Source organism: Poecilia latipinna, unplaced genomic scaffold, assembly GCF_001443285.1.
Source record: "Poecilia latipinna isolate Pla-1442-1.1 unplaced genomic scaffold, P_latipinna-1.0 Scaffold557, whole genome shotgun sequence".
NCBI lineage: Eukaryota > Metazoa > Chordata > Actinopteri > Cyprinodontiformes > Poeciliidae > Poecilia > Poecilia latipinna.
Genome location: NW_015113173.1, coordinates 20,106 through 40,840, shown reverse-complemented (window position 1 = coordinate 40,840; position 20,735 = coordinate 20,106). Strand labels below are relative to the sequence as shown.

The following is a 20,735-nucleotide window of genomic DNA, read 5'->3' as shown; positions in this document are numbered from 1 at the left end:
AGCCCCAGTCAGGTGTGTTACGTTCACATACAAATTAGCTTGACTGAACAAGTAAAAACCATCAATAAACTAGAAAAAAAAAAAAAAACTTTGGAAAACAACTTCAGTTGGTCTGTTCAATACTCCCGCCCCTCACTTCCGACATCCATCATGGCGCCTGGAATAATTAAGTGACGTAGTTGCAAAGGGTCAATAGTTATAGTAACGATGAATCAGTCCTTCACTAGTTCTCCATTAGGCTGCTCAGGAGATGAAGTATTTTCTTTCTTTGGCTCTTCATCTGCTAGCATGGGGTCATTTCAGGGCCCCGCGCCCCCCTGTTAGCCCCACTTGTTAAAGGTGATCACAGGGAGAGGCAACTGATCGAATTTGATAATGAAGACGACCCTCTAAGCCGCTTTGCTCCACATGTTTAAAATCTCTGGCGAACACTAGGAAGGCCCCCTCCCTGTCACTGCAACATTGTGTAGGTATTGATCCCCGCTAACCAGCTCCATTAATACCTGGGGTCTGCAGCCCGGCTGGGGGAAATGCATCCTGACATGTGACTGGACCGGCTTAACAGGCAAACAGGCCAAAGAAAAGATGGGCCTCTCCAGTTTAGCATTTCTCTCTTCGTTTTTTTTCTTGTTCTTGTCAATTTCTGCATCTGCTGAAGGAAAGGAGATTTTAAAGTCGCTGCACCTGCCGTTGAGGAGACACTGCAGCAGGCAGCTGTCGCACTGTCACAAACTATTTGTGCTGCAGAGCAGGAAGAGGAATTCCCAGATATGGACTGGAAGCAGCATCTCAGAAAGCTGCACAAAGAACAAGTAGAAGTTCAAGTTCAGACACAAACTTTGAGCAAAAGCACAATGGCCTAAAAAAAAAAGTTTAAATATCGTTACTCTATTTTTACAACTTTCCCTTTTCAGTTGTGCTCAGACTTGTAGTGCAGAACAGTTTTAATAATTTCCAAAGCTGAAAATGCAACCAAAAGCTTCAGGAGAGGGATGATGCACTGCAAAAACACAAAGGTATTTCTAGTGCAAATGTCTTTGTATCCTTTAAAAACACAAAACTAACTTAGAAGTAACTTTTCAGCAAAGTATAATAACTCCTTGATATTGTTAAAAAAAAGTATAAGTTTCACTCATAAGACATTTTTCCCATAAGTGGAAAAGTCTGCCAGTGAAAATACTATTTTTTCCAGTACGATTTAAAAAAAGTATTCTGTATAACTAAGTACTGAGTACTGCTTAATCAGATTTAATTTGTAAAATGATGTAAATGTAGACAAAATATAAAATTATATTAGAATATTGTTTAAGTATATTAATCCAATATTTTTAAAATTATTTCTCTTAAAACATTATTAATACATAAAAAGATGTAAATAAACTAATAATTCAGTTCCTTTGTGAAATAAAAAATATTTTATTACCTAAAATGCAATAACACTAATTCCTTTAAGGTATGATTGATCATTTGTAGATAAATTGATTAATTTAGCATTATGAACTGGATGACAAAATGTACTTAAAACGACATTATATATATATATATGTGTGTGTGTGTGTGTGTGTGTGTATGTTTTAGGTATATAGGTTTTCATTTTTATCTTAGGTGCAAAATGTTACAAAAAAATTCTGTACAGTTTTGTCTTAATTGCTGAATGTGTAGTTTTTAAGGCAAATGTCTTTTATTAGAGTCTGTATACTCCAGTTAATGATTAATTGATCACTAAATTAGTTAATTATTTCAATAATCACGATTAATCTGATTAATCGTTTCTGCCCAAATGGAGTTAAGAATTTGAAGGAGGCATGAAAAATGAAAGACAAACCTTTTCTTTAAGCAAAGATTTTTTAATAGAAAAAGATAAACAATCGAAGGTTTAACAAATACAAAGTAAACTCTTTACAGCACATTTACAGCTCTATTGTATATTTTAAGTCACTGTCAATGAAAATAACTGATAACTGAATTATTTCCCCCGGTTCAGCTTGGTTTGGACTTTTCCATTTCATGATGGAGATCGAGTTTTGCCTCATCGATCCTGAGAGATCCGTGTCGTTTTCGTCATGCAGAGATTGAGATATCAGTGATTTTAATGTGTTTTCTTCAACACATTTAATCAACCTACTAAACCCAGTGACTAAAAGCTGCTGAAGCCGCCTTTGAAAACTGATGGCATTAATAAGCATGTGGTAGAAAACTAGGAGGTGTGAGTGAAAAAACAAGAGTGTTTATTTATAGAAACCATCGACAGACTAAGACATTAATGCACTTAAGTGTAACTAAGAAGAAGTAACTGTTTTTTCTATTAGAAGTGAATACATCACAGCACATATGAGGTTCTCTGACTTTGGCCCTGTACAACAAGAGCAATTATATTATAGTGCAATGTATGCTGGAGACAGCCCAGCATGAATATTATTATTATATATAGGCTTATATATATATCTATATATATCTATTTGTTAATCAGTACAGTTGAGACAATGCCCCCTGCTTTTCAAGTTCTTCCATAGAAAGTTTACGATCATCAAGTTTGAGGCCTGAAAGAAACACTGCTCAAATAAAAATACTTTCCAGCGAACATAATTTAAATCTAAAGTAGCAACAACAGAAAGAAATCAGCGTTCATTAACTCAGGTTCCTATTGCTTTACTGGTTGTGAGTTTCTCCTCTCCTACGACCAACGACTCTGCTGGATTTATCCTCCCTCACCTGTCGAGAGTAGGAGGCCGGAGGTCATCACCGTGGACGCAGAGTTGGAGGGTCAGGGTCATCTCTTGAGCTTTGCGTCCTCTTTAATCTTCCATATCATCAGCTCCATGCAGGCCGACGCGTCCTCGCTGGAGTCGTGGCCCTCCACTGCGAACACAAGCACAAGGTTAGCCGCCCCTTGTTGCTAGGAAACGGGAGGAAACACTGATCATGTGACCAAACGGTGAGGAGGAAATTAATGACATTTGTGAAGGTAGGAACCTCATGGGCGAAGTGGTTAGTTAGACTTTTATTTATTAAGACTGAAACACTTTGGCTAATTGTTTATATAATCAGTAAGACTGGGGGAAAAAAATCACTTTTAGCTTTTAAAAATATAACGTTTATTATTCACAGCTGTGACAGAGCTCAGGATTTCTGAATCCAGACTAATGACGGAGTTAATTTTCAACCATTTAAAAGAACATTAAACATCACAAAACCAGAATTTAAGCAGTTTGTGTCTTTATTCCCCAGTTTTGCTGCTGGCACTTTAAATCTTTCTCTTTTATGATTTCTCATTATCAACATGACAAATTCTTCAGATGGGTCACTGAAAAAATATGACAAAACTTTGCCATATTTATCAACACAAAGCTGCATTGACGACCATTTCAGGATCAATAATCATCAAACAAGTTGGACGAATGAAGCTAATGGAAAATTTTAACCTTTTTAATAGAAATATTATGATTTGGAGTAGCATACTATAAATAAAGAAGTAAAAGCTTCCACAGCAGCAACAGTGACCTCTGCTGGTGATTTGAGCATATTACACAAACTGATATTAATATATAATATAACTATATAATATTCATCTGGAGCAGAATTAGTCCACAATTTGTCTCTGTTTTTATTTACAACTTTGTTGGGTTTTAGTTTTGTTGAACTCTTAACAAGAAGATTTGTGTTTGGTTGACTTTTTTTGTTACTACTTGGCAGTAAAGTGTTGGTGAGTTATAGCTTAGATAAAATAAATAATTGTTGGAAAAAGAATAAGTTGTTCTAACTGCACAGCTTAAAAAAATAAAAATGTATCTACAGGTTGTCTGGTGGATTTTCTCACCGTTGTCCTGGATGATGCGTTTGAGGTAATCGGCCATCAGGGTCTTCAAGGCACGTTTGTAGGGCAGACCGAGGCGGTGAGGAAAAACGATGGCCGTGTCTACGACTGAGCTGTGGATGAGCTGGAAACAGACAGGAAATAAAATAAACCTTACTCTTTAAAAATATTGTTTTTAGTCGATTTGTTTACCGGAAAGAAAAACATTTTTATCTCAGAAAGGGACTAGATTGCTCTGTCAGACGTTAAATTTGTGCAACAAGTTGCAGATTTTTGTTAAAGCAGCAGTTTTTGTCCTCAATTAGTTACATTTATGGACTTCAGTTCGAGAAAGGCAATATTATTATTATTATTATTTAGTTCACCAAATACTGCAAAACAAAACAAACATTATAGACTAGCAAAGCAAATAATTGATCTACAAAATAACCAACTAGAAAAGCAAAGAGAAACAAAACCCCAAAAAAATATAAATTAAACTGGATAAAACTTGAGAAATTAACTTTGACCATTTAAAATCTGCATGAAGTCCTGAGGCAGCAGTTTTCTTCATGATTCTGTAAACAATAAAACATTTCTGGAACAAAAAATTTTTTTGTGTTGCATAAGATTCTAATTTTCTGAGAATATTTAGTAGTTGTTTTGTTTTTTCAAAATAAAAATCATCAAAACAACTGAAATAAACAACTTAAACATATCACCAACTGTGTATAATGAAAATAAAACTAATTTTGTAATCAATTTAATAAAATCCCATTTCATTTAAAATAAAGTAGAATATAAATGACAGATTATGCATTACCTGTAGGCATATTTTTTACCTTGTCACAAACTAAATTACCCATTTTTAAAAACTACATACACTGCAAAAACAATCTTACCAAGTATTTTTAGTCTAATTTCTAGTGCAAATATCTTAGTAAAGTTGAATTAAGACAAAACTAACTTATAAGTAACTTTTCAGCAAGATGTAGGACTTTATTTAAGTCAATAAAAATATAGATGAAAACGTTCTAGTTAAAACATGGGAAATATATCTTGTTATAAGTGAATTTATAAGAACTTTTTTATCAATATTAAGGAATTATTTATTTAAATCAAACTCCTTTATCTTGTTATTAATTTCTTCGTCTTATTTCAAGTGTACCGAGATATTTGTGGTAAAAACTACACTAAAAATACTTGGTAAGATTTTGTGATTTTTCAGTGTGGATATATTTCTGCAGCTCAAACAACAAGCGGCTGGAGAAGATGAAGAAGAGGATGATGAAGGTCACCTTTAGTGCGAGCAAGTCGCTCTCCAGACTGTGTCCGATGAGGACGGACTCCGCCCTGAACATGCTGAGCAGAACCGCCTGAACGTCTCTCAGGGTGATGGTGGCGTTCACCAGGTCTTCCTCAGTGACGCCTGAGAATCTGTGAGAGAGACGCAGCTCCGTCACACCTGCAGCCATCCAAGATGGCGCCGGGAGTCGCTTCCTGTTCCCTCACCGTGTGTTGTAGTCAACCACTTTGCTGTCGGGCTTCACAAACGTGTCGTAGATGACCTTCATCTCGGAGTCGATGACGGTGACCCTGGTCAGCTCCAGGCCCTGCTTAGTGTAGCACTGATCACACAGACAGGAAAACAACCAATTAAAGCTAAGCTACGCTAACGTTAACCATATTTATTCATTTATTTTTCTTTGTTTGTTTTTGAGGGATTAAAATTTTGGACAATCAGGATTTATTTTGTTTTTTACAAGTTTTATTTATTTGGACTTTGAACTGAGGTCAACTCTACGCCACAATGTGTCAGGTGGCATTTATTTTAAATGTCGCCTGACACAAAATAAATGTCAAATGTCTGCGGAAGAGGATTAGGATCGATGGAAAGAAAAAGAAAACTGACTTTTTTTTTCAGAATTCCGACTTAACCTCAGATTTCTGGCTGAGGAGATCCTGATAACTAAACCATTTCTTATTAAAAAACTTTTTTTTTACAGTTTTAAAATGTTTTTTTTTTCCTAGTAAAAAAGCCTCTTTTATACTAATATTCTCCTAATTAAACAAAAATTCTCGTATCCTTGCCCTAGCGCTCCATCGTACAACTGATAGAACAGATGACTGAATTAAAAGTAATTTTTTAGAAATATTTCAGTAACGTCTATTTTTAGAAAAGAAAGCGGGCAGAAAAAACACATTGCACGTGGCATTAAAAAAATCAGGGATTTTCTGATTAAGTCAAGCTGCCCAGCTGTGCAGCGACTCGAGGTGATTCTTCTTCCTGTTTCTCTCCAACTCACCATCTCACAGTCCAAAGCGAACACTCCGCCGTTTCCGTCTGGTGGCAGCGGTTTGCTGAACGTCGACACGAAGCCGTCCAGGGATTCTTTACGGCCGTCCTGCACATGTTGCTACGGAAACGCAGAGAAAATTAAACGATCAGAGATGAATATTAGACAATTAAAGGAGCTACATGAAGATTTTTAAAGTTTCCCTAAAAATCCAAAGCAATATCTTGGCTAATCTGATTTGATACTTAATAACCAAATAACCAACATTAAATAAAAGATGTAATACATAAATATACTAATAAATAAATAACAATAGTTTTTAAAAAAACTAAAGATTAAATAAACACACAGCTTTAAGTTTTAGCATCTGTAACTAAAATAAGTTAATACCACTATTAACACTATTATAATACTACTAATATAGCACTTAAAAAGTAAAACACAATCTTAAAAATAATAAAGTGACTTGGTTACACTTAATTACTTCTTTCTAAACAATGAAATGGGTTGGATGATTAATTTTATTGCTTGTCCAGCTGATAAACGTAACATGTGAATGTTTATTTTAGGGTTTTACTCCCTCTAGAATAATCTTTGACTCCATATCTTTCTAATATATGAATATGTTATCGTTTTGCTGTGATACCTTTGCTATCTGGCATCCAGGAGCTCCAACAGTAGCCGAGCAGCAGCTGTACGTCGTCTCCCAGCCGCCGGCGACTGAGGAGAATAAAACATGTTGAGGAGACTACCGACTCAGGAGGAAAGAAAACTCAGGAGGAAAGAAAACTCAGAGCGTTTACCTCTGTGCCTGCGTAAACGCCCCCAGTGGTAGCTGCACTCCTCTCTGCGGACACAGCTGCCGTTGACGCTGACCTTATACTCGGCGCCGCAGCGGCAGCATATCCTGCCGAACGCTGCAGGAAGATTAGCATAAACCTGTTAGCTGAAAGCGTGGTGCTGGTTTGAGATGGACGGCGCTGCGTGTTTCCTCACGGTCTGGGCAGATCTTTTTCTCCGGCTGGTTGTAGATGACGGCCTTGCCCGAGACCTCGGGGTTCAGCCGCGGGTAGCCGTGCTCCTGCAGCTGCTCCTCTGTCATCAGGTACGCCTGCAGCTTCCTGTACAGGCTGGCGCCTACACAAACAGCAGAGCAACAACTAAATCTATCACAGACTCCTAAAACAAAATCAGACACAAATCTGACTTTTTCCAAATGCGACATATATCCAGAAATATCCACAGCTGGTAATTAATTAGTTACATTTACTTGAGTAACTTTTTTTACTTACGCTGTACTTTTTACTTTTACTTCAGTAATTTTATTATGAAGTATTTCTACTTCATAACATTTCTGGATTTTCTACCCACTGAATGAAAAACAAAGATGTTTTAACCAAAAAATTGACCAGACAAAGACACACACCTGCAGCTTTTGTTAGAGTCTCATAAGTTTTTCACTGAAAGAAAATGATTTGGAAACATTTTCTTTTGCCTGACTTTGTTATTTTTTTGTTACTTATCTGAATTATTGTCATTTTCGTACTTAAAATACCAAAATTTCCACTTAATTCTATATTTTTGTCCATCTGATGATGTAATTTTTAGATTTTAAATGATTGATGATTTGATCTGTTACTCAGTACTTGAGTAGACAAATACTTTTTTACTCTCACTTAAGAAATGTCTTGAATGGCTACTTTTTACTTTTACTTGAGTAAAAATATGTTCAAGTAGTGCTAATATTACTTGAGCAAAAGTAAAAAGAAGCCAACCAAGAAATTCCTCAACTAGGAGTAAAAAAGCATTTGGTAAAAAAAAGTCTACTGAAGTTTTGAGTAACAGATAAAATTATCATTCATACATTGATTTAAGTAACAAAAAATGACAAAATCAGGCAAGAGAAAATGTTTCCTAATCAGTTTCTTTCAATAAAAAAGCAAAAAGGAAACTTGGGGATCAGAAAAGGTTGAATTTATTAATTTTCTTGTTATTTAGCTGGAGCGCCGTTAGCATGAAGTCATGGGTTGGTGACCCTCAGGTTGTCACATGGCAGCTTGAACAGACCTGCTACTGTGAAACCACTTCTGCACTGTAAGCAGCACCTCACAGGAAAAAACGGTCTTCTTTTTGTTTTTTTAGAAATATAATCTGCGCTTTCTGCTGCCAAGCATGTGATCAAGTGACACATAAAGAGCTGAATCCAGAAAAACACAAACACGAAGAGAGAAATGAGCACATGTGTCATCTGATCTGAAATGGAGGCCATGTGTTTTTTACCGGAGAGTTTCTCCTCCTGCTGTTTGCCCGACCGGTTGACAGTGAAGCTGGTTGTGGCTGCAAGACGACCTCCCAGAACCTCCTCATGGGACTGCGCCTTTCGCCTAGCTGCAAGCCCAGAATCCTCTGCAGAAAATGCAAAACAGATCCACTGGCTGTCATTTCATTCATGATAAAGCAGAGGAGCTGTACAACACACAAATTTTCACTTCCTCGTATTTCTTGTAACAAATGTGGATGAAATGTTTTCCTCATCCGACATAAAAAATCTGAAAATTTAATTACAATTGTAATGTTTCAATTGTTGATTTTTGTGTTTTTTATGACGTGAAGCACTTTGAACAGTCTTGTTGCTGAAATGTGCTGTGCAAATAAAATTTGATTTACAAACAACTCTGATGAACATAAATAATTTAAAAACTAAGATCAAATCAATATATTCCATTTCAGATTTCAGCCCATTTGAGTTCAAACTATGACTGGGCGACTTGGCTTAAAAATTAAATCTCTAATCGGATTTAAATAGTTTTTTTTCTAAAATAGAAATTACAAATGACAGAAAATAGTTTGAAAAAGTGACTTTTATTCAAGTCATTCCTTTTGTTACTTGTATAAAAGAGTATCAAGGCCAGGCTACAAGAATGTTTGTTTGTTTATGAGAATGTAGTCATAATATTAGCAAAATTAAGATGCAATTTTACTAGAAGAAAGCCTTAAAATTATAAGAAAAAGTAGTTTTTATGAGAAAAAGCTTCATGATTCGTGTGGTTCTTTCTTTAAAACAGACACATTCGTTTGCTCAATCCTTTCAAAGTCTTGATAAAATATTTCCTTATCTGTAAATCTTGTACCAAATTATAACTTCAAAAGTTGCCCAACATTCCTCACTTAAATGTTTCACTCATTTAAAATTTCTCATAAAATAAGTATTTCATTCTCCTGGTAGTACGACTTTATTCTGGTAATATTATGACTTTATTCTCACATTATTTTGACTCTGTTATCTTAAAATATTAATTAATAATTTGTCGTAGAGTTGACCTGAATTCAAAGTCCAAATAATTAGAAAACACGCTTGTCAAACAAGATGGCGGCTCTGCTGACATCGCTCTGAACTATGGAAACCCAACGGTTGTATTGCTGAAAAAAATCCAAATTATCCAGAAATTAAATCTTCAAGAAACAAAAATGATTTATTAATCAGACCTAGTTCAAACATAACATCTATTATAGTGAATCTGATTAAATCAAATCTGACATTTGCCGCTTAGCATCTTTTAGATGAAGCCATAGTTTCCTGACAGGCTTAAAAGGTATCAGTCAGGGGAAGAGTACAAAAAAATCGTCATTATTAAATACAATGCAGAAAGTACTCGATTTGAATGTATTTTATTGAGTTTTAATGTAAGAAATCATTTCCTTTTGCTGCTTTTGAAGCTGCAGGTTATGTTGTGAATTGATTCTTAGATTTACTATAGCCTGATTTTTTTAAACCACAACAGGATTTAAACTTTATAGATGGAAGTTGAGACTACATACTTTTGACAGGCGACGAACACGAGCTGCTTTTGCCCCGAAGCTTCTTCAGCGTGTTGACGGCAACGTTGAGGTAGATGTTCTTACTACTACTGCGCTCGTACACCAGCTTCTCCTCATCAAGGGCCTGAAACAACCGTCACAACCATCTTTAAGTGAAAACGCCAACCAAACATCCACCACAGTCAGTCAAACGAGCGGTTCTGTTAATAAACGACACAAACCGACTCTAGCAGAGCAGAAAGAAGAGAAAACGTTCACACCATCTGAAATGCAGCCTCCTCTGTCGGGCAAAACTTGACACATTCGTCTATGAACGTGTTGAGGTAGCGCTGGCGGATGTTGGTGGGAACTTTCGCTCCGAACTCAGTGGGGATGACCGGGCGCCTCATGGAGGAGCTCTGGGGGAAAAAAAGCAAACATGCAGAGAAGAGAGTCACGTAAAAAAATCTGAATTAACACACCGTTTCTTAAGACCTTTAGAAGACTTTAAGGAGCATTCACACCAGCTCTGTTTAGTCCGCTTTAATCCAACTCTAGCGTGTTCGCCTAAAAAGTCCGGTTTGCTTGAGGAGGTGTGAAATCTGACGCGAACCACATTACTGCCTATACTGCAAAAACACACAATCTTACCAAGTATTTTGCTCTAGTTTCTAGTACAAATATCTTATTATTACACTTAAAATAAGACAAACTAGCTTACAAGTAACTTTTCAGCAAGAAATAGGGGCTTGTTTTAAGTCAGTAATTCCTTAATTTTGCTGAGAAAATACTTGTTCCACTGGCAAATTAGTACAGATATTTTTCACTTTAAACGTAAAATAGTCTGCCACTGGAACTAGTACTAGTTGGAGATAGCTCCAAAAGCAGGAAACTGACTACAGCACAGGGCATTTTGGGTAATAGAAATAAAAACAAACACACGAGTTGAGCCCTAGCAGAAGAAATGGTTTGTGGTCCGACAACTACTAAAACCTGGAACTACTCTATTTACATTCTGTGAAGAACGCTGCAAAAACACAAAATCTCAAAGTATTTTGTCTAGTTTTTGTGCAATATATCAAAATAACATAAAACTAACGTAAAAGTAGCTTTTCAGAAGCTAGAAGAGCTTGTTTTAAGTAAATAATTTCTTATTAATGAAAAAGTAATAGTTCCACTGGTAGATTATTTTAACTTAAATCAAGACATTATTCCTCATGTTAAAACTGAAATAACGCGTCAGTGACACTAATACTTTTTAAATCAATATTAAGGAATTATTGACTTAAAAAAATCTCCTGTTTCTTGCCGAAAAGTTACTTGAAAGTTAGTATAGTCTTATTTCAAGAGTACTAAGATATTTATACTAGAAACTATAGAAAAATACTTGTTGAGATTTTGTGTTTTTGGAAAGGAAGTTGCGCTCAGTTTCTTGTTCAGGAGTTTTCGTGTCGTTTCCTTCATTAGTTTTTGCTACAGCGCCACCACAGGTGAGGGAGTGAACAGGTTTTTGAAATAGTTTGGTTTGTTTGACACAGTGCAGTGTGAAAGCAAACTGTACCATCTGAAAATGTAACAAATGTTGCAACTTTGGTCCCCAATCAGTCTAACCCCAGATTTCCAGCACTGTGCAGAAATAAAAAACACAAGAGGCACTAGATATCCATAAGATTATCAACATGAATAGTTAAAAATCACCTTCATGGTGGGTGTGTGTGCCGTCCTCTTCTGCCCCACCGTAGACGAGGTTTTGGACAGAATGCCAGCTGTGGTTTGGCTCTTCACCCCCTGGGGAGTCTCACTGGCAGCTGGTTTCCCATGTGCTGGACCTGCTGGGACAAACGCCAACATTTGACTAATTATAGAGCCAAACACAAACTTTCAACCAGAGCCGGGGGGCGTCCTACTCGTCTTGGTGGAGGTTATCTGAGGATTGGGCCGGTGAGCGATTCTCTTCTTCTCCCCGGCAAAGCCGGAGGTCGAGCTCTGTGAGGCAGCTTTGACTGACGCTGAAAGCTGGGCGGCTTGCTGCTGGGCCAGCTGCATACGCTGGAAGCAGACCTCCTGCGGAGTGGGCCGCTTGTATGGCCGGACCACCGTCTTTGAAGGTGCATCGGTCTGGAAAGTAACAACAAAAATATTGGTATTATGAAAGTATGTGAACACATCACTGAAAAACACACAATTTACACTATTTTTGTCTAGTTTCTGGTGAAGATATATTAGTAAACTTGAAATAAGACAAAACTAACTTAAAAGTAACTTTTCAGGAAGATATAGAAATTACATCTTCTTAGTATGACTTTAACTCTGCCTCTGAGTTTGTTCTAGTACTATATTCAATTCTTAGAATACTGTATTCTAAAATAAAATCAAAGTACAGAATTAGCTTTAAAGAGAGACTTTTATGACACAGAAACCTGATCAGAGCATCTCTCTGGAACGTTTCCACTGAATCATATCAGGAAAACCCATGAGCTCTGATTTACATGTCCATGTTTCATATCTTGGTTTTACTTCCTTGTTTCTCTGTCGCCACCACCTGAAGCTCCACCTCAATTTAGAAATAAAAGCATCACAGAACGGTGTGAAGTAAATACTACAGGGGATTTTTCCCACTCTTCACATAAAGGTCAGACTTTAAAAGGTAAACAAGAAACTCCCTCTGATTCAGTTGGTATTTCAGACGTTCCTGTTCTTCCATCTACTAACACAAAGCTTGATGTTGTTTCTACAAAATACCATCATTGTTTGCAAATATTACCTGTGCATGAGTGACTAAAGTTATAGGAAGTGTTTGCACATAAAATAAAATGTACCATACAATTAAAATGTTTCAAAAGTGTCTCACTTACATCTCCTTTGGCAACGAAATGGGACACTCTCTTCTTTTGGCCGGGGAAGAGTGTGGTTAAAGTGCTATCTGTGCTTCTTTCCTCCTCTGAATCCCTGGAAGCCTGAAAGAGGAAAAGAAGAACAGATAACTACCACGCTTGAACTGAAAAACAACAAAATATTAAATATTTTTGTCTAGTTTCTTGTGAAAATACTTGAAATAACTTTTAACTTTCAAGGAACTTTTCAGCAAAATTTAGGAGATTGTTTTAAGTTAATAACGCCTTAATATTGTTTTAATAAATTACTAGTTCCACTGACAAATGTTTTCACTTATAACATGTTGGTATAAGTGAAATAATATGTCAGTGGAACTAGTAATTTTTTATCAATATTGACTCAAAACAAGCATCTATATTTTGCTGAAAAATGACTGCAAGTTACTTTTGCCTTGCTCTCTCGCATACATTTTCACTAAAAGCCAAACAAAAACACTTTGAAAGACTTTGTGTTATTTCACTGAGTTATTAGGAGTGCACTGATTGCAGCTTTCTGGCTGATCACGGATTACCGATCTTTGATTCTGATTTTGGCCGCTACCAATTTTTTATAATTTGTTTTTGTCTGAAATGTTGCTAAAAATAGCAAGAAAGTCACTGAGTTGGTAAAAGTGATTGATTATTAACTGTAAACATGCAGACATGACCTGGTGGGCCGGCTTCACATGTAAGTGTCGGCCGATCACAGATCTCCCAAATGTAAGGAAATCAATAAATCGGCTGGTCGATAAATTCGTGCACTCCTAGAAGTTATAAAGTGAATGAAAAGTAAAAGAGAAGTAGACGAAAAACAGCAGCACCTGCTTTGCTTGCCTTCCCTTGTCCTCCTTCTTCACATCGTTGGATTCGTTGAAGATCCGCAAACACTCCTCCATCGGATCCGAGTCGAAGTCCAGATCGTCCTGAAACATGGAGAAGTCGACTCGGACGTCGTCAGGCTCCTCCCAGCTCGACCTGCTGCGTTCCGGTTCCCCGTCGGCCTCGTCCTCAGAGGAAGATGGCGTCCTCTCTGAAGCCTTCCTCTTGCTCAGAAGTCCCCTCTTTAACGCGTCGGCTGATTTCCTGACCAGGACTTCCTCCGGCTCGTCGTCATAGTCCACTTCCATCGGGTCAGCCTCCTCAGGGCTCTCATCTCCAAACAGATCTACGTGGCTCAGACTCAGACTCTTGTCTTCAAGTTTCTTTTTTGATGAGCTGGCGCTTTGCTTTGCTTTAGCCGGGCTCCCCTTGCAGCTGCTGGAGCTGCTTTTGCTTTTCTTAACGTCCTTTTCTCTTCTACTGCTGTCCAGTTTACCGTTTCTGTTCTGGCTGTCTTTATTCTTGCTTTGGTCTTTCTCACGGTCCGACGGTTTCAGTTTTTTGCTTTCTCGTGTGTCCTTGTCTTGTTCACTTAAGGCTCTCTTAAGTTTTTCCACCATCTTGCTCTTGCTCTCATATCTCTTTTCATCCCTGCCTTCTCTCTGAACTTTATCCTTCACCTTTAGTGTATTTTTACTATCATCTTTCTGATTTTTGTTCTCCTTCTTTGCAGAGTCTTGCTTAAAGTTCTTACAAAATAATTTGTCTTTTGCACTACTGCTGCTACCACTGCTACTTTTAACACCAGATGATTTCTTTCCTTCTTTATCGATATTTTGTGTTTTCTCCAGTTTGCTAATTTTACCATGACCACTTTGATCTGCCAGCTTCTTTTTCTCCAAGTTCTCCTTTTGTTTGGTATTTTCCTGTGAGTCTAAGTCCTGTGCAAGCTCCTCCTTGTTCCTCTGTGTAAGAGCGCCCTTTATACTTTTACTCCTGTCTTTTGTGTCTTTCCCCAAAGCGTCTCTGGCCGACACAATGTTGGCCTTTCTTTGCTGGAGATTGCTAAGCGATGTGGGTCGGTACTCCGTTCCAGAGCTCTCCCCATCAGAGTCGGAGATGGTGTACTTTTTTAAGTCTATACTCGCCTGCTGTGGCTTTTTCCCAGCTGTGCCACTCTCCTTATCTGAAGCATCCAGCCGATATGCCTTCTTATAATCAGTCTTAACTGGATGTGAACCCTCATCTCTCTTGTTTTTCACTGCGATCCCTGCAGAGTAGTTGGACAGAGGGTCATACTCCATATCCGTAGACGGCCTAGAATTGTCCAGAGTGTATTTGCACTTTGCAGAGGATGCAGTGTTCAGATACTTGGAGCTCTGGGGAGGACAGGGCACTCGTGTCCGAGACTGAGGCTTTTTCAGGGAAGTGGGAACATATTCCATAGAGCTACTGCTGCTGGACCTCTGACTGTCTGAATCCAAGGTGTACTTGCTGCAGCCCGGGGTGGGATCGTATCCTCCCGATGTGATCTGATAGCTCCCAGGGTCGTAGGCCAGGTGCGAGGCCGGTGCTTGGCTTTTAGCGACGTTGGATGAAGACGAACCGGTCTTCTCAGTGGGACTGTAAGGTTCATCTCCGATGCGAGAGAGCTTCCGCTGTTCTCGCTCCACCTCGCCACGGACTTCCTCGATGGCTCTGTTGACCATCTCCAAGACGCCGCTGAGGTCCCCAGAAGGAGCAGGCTGCCCATTCTGCTGCTCCTGAGGACTCACTACTTCTGGGTTGAAGGGATCGTAACCCTGGTCTGCAAGAAACACAGCAACAAAATAATAATTATCAATATTAACTGATATCGACTGATCGATGGCAGATTATTTAACTTATTACATGGGAAAATGTCGTTTTAAGTAAAATAGTATTCCAATGGGACTAGCACATTTAGCACAGTATTAAGGATTTAATTACCTAAAACAAGCTCCTATATCTTTGGTACTTTGTAAGTTTCTGGTATCTTATTTCAAGCTTGCTTTGATATTTCCACAAGAATCTAGACAAAAAAAAAACACTACTTGGTAAGACTTTGTGTTTTTGCAGTGTAACTTTCCTCCCAATAACTCATGAAGATTTGGCTCAAAGCATGCAGCACCAACATTGTTTTTAAATACTGACATGACAAATGCAGATTTTTAAAAAAGTTTTTACTTTTTATTTTTTTGCATGGAATAAATCCTACATTAATTAACAAACAATGTCTATTTCCATTTTGTTGCCATTTGTGTGTGTGTGTGTGTGTGTGTGTTTCAGGAGCCATGTGGATTTTGTTTGGTCATGTGACGACCAAAGTGATGCAGCACAGGATTGTGGGGTGTTTAATTGAAGTAAAGGAAAAACATAAGCTGTGTTATTGTTTTTTCACAGTGTTGAATAGGTAGGGAAAAAAAATATGCTATAGTAGTAAATATTGGTCATCTGTACTAACAGCAATATTAATTTCAGCTTTCAACTTCACTGTGCAGCCCAAATTATTCATTAGATAATGTACAAATCGGATGAAAAATAAACAAGAGAATTAAAGTTTGAACATGTGGGAAACTTTCCAGATAGAAAAAGAGAGAAAATCTTGGATGAAAAGGCTATTAATGTTGTAAAAAAAAATCACAACTACTTTATCTCAAAGAAAGAAACAAGTCAAGTAGTCTTGTAAATTGCTACTTTTAAAACCAAATATTGGATTTAAGGAAGGGTGGACTCTTTAAAGAGAGATGTTTCAAGACTCGCTTCATGTTGCAAAAACCAAACTCCAAAGAAACATAATGACAACTACAGGAGGAGTGAAAAATATTGCTACTGGGACTCCATTAGAGGATGCATGTGCTTACTTTTTTATTTTATCTCAGCAGCCTTGTCTGATTTATTATTAAATGTCTGTGCTATAATAATTTCCAGACACCGTGAAATACAGGTAGCTTTATATGACAGGTAAAGTGATTTTTAAAAAGTATCTGTTTATTTTTTCAAATACTGGAGTATGATTAAGAGATGTAGTTCATATGTTTTAGCAGAAACACTTGCCTTGTAAAGCCATTTATTTTCTCATGTTTCATCCCCAAACTTCAAAATATTATACTGGCATTTTAAATATCAAAAAATAAATTCACAATTTAACTGACATAATAAGGCCATTTTAATTAACCAATTTAACTGAAGTCAAATGTTTTTAAGAAGTATTTTTCCTAAACCATCTTTGGACCAAAAAGCAACACAATTCACTTTGTAATGCTCTACATTAGGATGCTCTAATGTTTTTCTGGTATAAATTTATATCCAAATAGCTTTAAAATTGTCTCTCAGCTTGCAGTAGTAACAAAACGGTAGGAGCATCACCAGAAACATAGCGAAACCTAGCCTAGCTTTCACTTCAGAGCAACGGGACACGGAAGGTGTAATACATATATTCTGTTCAATTTTGTCGCAACAGAAGACAAAGAAAGTGAACATTCAACTAAATTAGCACCTTTTTGTCCAGACTGCAGCTTTTTAACGTCTCCGTAGGACGGCCGACTCTGCCGGCTGTGTCTGAAGTGACAGTACGGTCTGTTACACCCATTTCTACTGCCTTTGCCGTCGTTGTAGTCCGCGTAAAACGGACAGTCAATCCCTCGGAAGAAGCCGGTGGACCTTAACATTATCTCCGGATTGTCGTCTCATGCCCGCACGTCCTCCACGGGCTTTGTTTTCCGCGTCGGGTTTCTCAAACAACCAGCAAACTGGAACAATAACAGCGTCCCTAAGGCGCCATGACAGACTGGATGTGAAGCGCGAAAGTCTCGCGTGAGTTGCCGCTCGATCACGTCAGAGGGATGGCGGAAACGAAACCAGGTTCCAAGAGACTCGAAACACCATGACCGTTGGAACCGTTATGAACATGGCTTTATCTCCAATGAAAGCCTTATTTTGAATTATAGGTTCAGCGTTCTATTGGTTTATAGTTTGTCTCAACACGACGTTCATTAATAAAATAACTACGCTTTTTAATTGCATGATCATACATGAAATTAGAGAAGTGAGGCTTTGAAAAGTTTAACACTGATCAAGTTGCATGTTGCCTTCTGCTTTTAGTAAAACGTCTTAGTTTTGTAACAGGATAAACTCCACAAAACCCTATACTTTTGTGGGAGGTCATCACCTCGTTGCCAACATTGAAAATGGCTACTTTATTGTTTTATAGTATTCCTCTACTGCTTCATTGGTTTAGTTATGTCAGAAACAAGACACATAACCACCTTTAGTTACAAGTCAGACAAATCAGAGATGCCAACATGATACCTTCAATAAAAGCTGATTATATATCAGCATTTTGAACATTTTCACAGATGCAGTGCTCAATTCATTTAAGATGCAAAAGATTAGAAACTGCGTTATGGTTACGTTTGCAACTTTTTCCTTTTTTTTCCATGTACAGCAGCCATATTTAATTTTTCCAGCATGAGGTTGTGCATATGGATTCCCCCTTTAGGGACATTTCCTCCCACATGGATGATGTCTGGATAGCTGGTCAAAGTCTGGATTTTGTAGCTTTCACCAAAACTCTCCAACTTCCAGCTCCACTCTTGGAGGCCATTCCAGTTTTCTCCTCTGTCGACATGGAGCTGAAATCACAGCATCAAGTGTAGGAGAACTATTCCAATAAGCCTTTAGAGAACTATAAACAGAGGATAAAGTAATGACAAGCAAAGGAATTTCAAAAATACTAAGAGTCGGATCATTATTTTTTTAAAATACATTTTATGCTAGGATTACATGAATTGCTTTAACCAAATGGGATTCTTGGTCTGCAAGTGCAAAGAAATAAAATGTCCAAAATTTACTCAACACAAAGATCCTCTTAAAATTAAAATATGTACAAATGTTATGTCAATAATGATGCAGATAGAAGTTTGTCTCTGGATGATTACAGGCAATTTCAGTAAAAATTTAATTTTCTCATAATTTCAGCTTTCAAACTAGCAAAAATATCAAACTTTAATGCATATTTTAGCCATAAGCTTCTTAAATGATACCTACCTGCACAGCCACTGTCAAGGTTCAGCCAGACTCGTGCTCAGGCTTTTTATCAGCTCCTGAACACCTGTTATTATTCCCAGGTGTGCAAGGACAGGTGACAGGTGAGGTAATGATTAGCTGCCTATCAGCAGGTTAACATCTTGAGGTCATTTTAGTTGGATTTGTAGATTTTTTCTCAAATTATAAAGCGGCACAATGATACAAAGGAAAAAAAGAAATACGAGAGGTGGAGGGAAAAAGCAGGAGAGAAGATATAATAATATAAAGGCTCAGATTTTGACATTCTGTATTGAACAGGACACTCTTTAAAATAGGGAAAAATAACAGGAAATTGCTTTTGTAGTCAGAGCTTGTTATGCTATTTTGTAAGAAATATGATAAGGAAAAGTATATTCTTATCTGACTGAAACCTTGAAAAGATTAAAATTAAAAAGCAAATTATTAGAAGTATTGGGGCAAAGAGAAATGCTAGCCATTCATATTGTAGCTTCTTCTGTGTACTAGTTTATTTGGTAGGATTTAATTATTGTTTATACTTTATTTTTTTATTCAGTATTATGTTTATAGATAATAGAGTTCTGTCTAATCCACACTAATAAACATTTGGTAGCGGTAATACTGGGTGTCCAAAATGTGGCCTGAACTGAATTTGTGAGGTTGTAATTCAAGAATGATGCAAATTTTAACCCACCAGCAAAAATATTTGATGCAGATGGAGACTTTTATTTTAAATTATGGCAAAAATATTATTGCTCAACTTAAAATGTTTCTACTCTGAACCCTACTAGGGTTAAAACACAAGTATTCATCTTTTAAAAACCAAAATTTTGCACTTTTTTTCTTAAATTTTATAGCAAATATGATCATGTTTATTCTGTGACTTTTACTGAAAAGCAGATTTTGACATGTTACTGGTTATACCAGGAGTTTGTAGAGAAAGAGACAAAACAACATATTGTACTTTTTCTAATCAAACCTGCAATAATCTGCAAACTTTACGCTTTTATTTTAATGAGTTAAACGTGCAGCGCTGTGTTTTGAGTTTTGGATCTATTTGCACTTTTCGAACCAAAATATCAGACAATATTTAAATATTGCACGCTTAGTTTATTGTTGAGCAGATGGTTATAAAAGATCTCAAGTGCGCTCTTTTTGTCAGCTCTTGAGTTGCTTTGATTGGCTATTTTGACCCACATGATAAAAAAGTAACGCCATAAAATGTGAGAATCAGAGTTGTCCAGCAGGGGGAGCTAGATACCCATTCTGGGTCAGATGAAGATGCACAAATATTCCCCAGATTGTACAGAAAACAGCCTGGCGTTGCATCATTTAATGTCCCCATCTATGACGTATGCAGTGCAGAAAAAGAGGTTATGTAACAAACAGGTTGGTATTTGATATTTCAGATCCGCGTGTCCTGTGAACAAATTCAAAAATACACACTGAAAGACCCAATAGAATACATTTAAAAGGGAACGCTGAATATGAAATAAAATGGCTGTCAAATTAATAGTGATGCTTAAATTGGCCCATTTTAAGTGAAACATGGGGTGATATTTTATCTGATGCAAACTGTAACCCCGGGGTGAAACAACTGGCATTTGTTTTACTCAGCAGAAGGTATTTTGACTCTCCTGAAGCTCTTGCAGGAGGTTGCATCAGTCCTGTCAGACGATGCCACCTGGGTTTCTGCCTAGAGCGCCCCCTACAGCTGCTGCCGCAAGGTGAAACTAGTCACATTTTAAATGCAGGTTGGAAACAAGTGAGCTCATATTTACCCACAGCCAAGGACACATGTGAGGCAGTCTGTGTCGGTATCAGGAAGTGTTTTCAGATCCGGATGAAACTGCCCCAGCCTTGGCCAAGAGATAAGCCTGTTAATATAAAAGTTATAGTTCAGGTGTTTCCCATCAGGGGGATAAAGAAACACTGCAGTAAGCAGATTAGCTTGGTGAAACACTTTGCTTCCGACAGAGGGTCTGGGTTCTACAAACGATTGCTTCCTGGAGGTGTGGACGGTGTTGAGGTTTTAAATTTTACCCAAAGAAATAGTTCATACAAGTTTGAACCAAAAGTGATCCACACCAT

General features: G+C 37.4%; 1 protein-coding gene across 2 annotated transcripts; it reads right to left on the bottom strand.

Annotated features, from left to right (window-relative positions):
- Nucleotides 1-1,826: 1,826 nt before the first annotated feature.
- Nucleotides 1,827-17,455, bottom strand: rexo1 (REX1, RNA exonuclease 1 homolog). 2 transcript variants are annotated; one of them, XM_015041534.1, is made up of 16 exons: nt 17,098-17,455; nt 13,583-15,387; nt 12,744-12,845; nt 11,796-12,006; nt 11,587-11,720; nt 10,170-10,307; nt 9,910-10,033; nt 8,371-8,496; nt 7,087-7,227; nt 6,894-7,007; nt 6,737-6,810; nt 6,100-6,210; nt 5,306-5,421; nt 5,092-5,230; nt 3,818-3,938; nt 1,827-2,859 (listed from the first exon to the last, which is right to left on the bottom strand). In XM_015041534.1, exons 1-16 carry the CDS (start codon nt 17,267-17,269, stop codon nt 2,771-2,773), a joined length of 3,717 nt encoding a protein of 1,238 aa, XP_014897020.1. In that variant the 5' UTR covers nt 17,270-17,455; the 3' UTR covers nt 1,827-2,770. The 2 variants fall into 2 exon arrangements, with proteins under 2 accessions (XP_014897020.1, XP_014897021.1); XM_015041535.1 differs by having other exon boundaries at nt 11,587-11,717.
- Between the last annotated feature and the right edge of the window lie 3,280 nt (nt 17,456-20,735).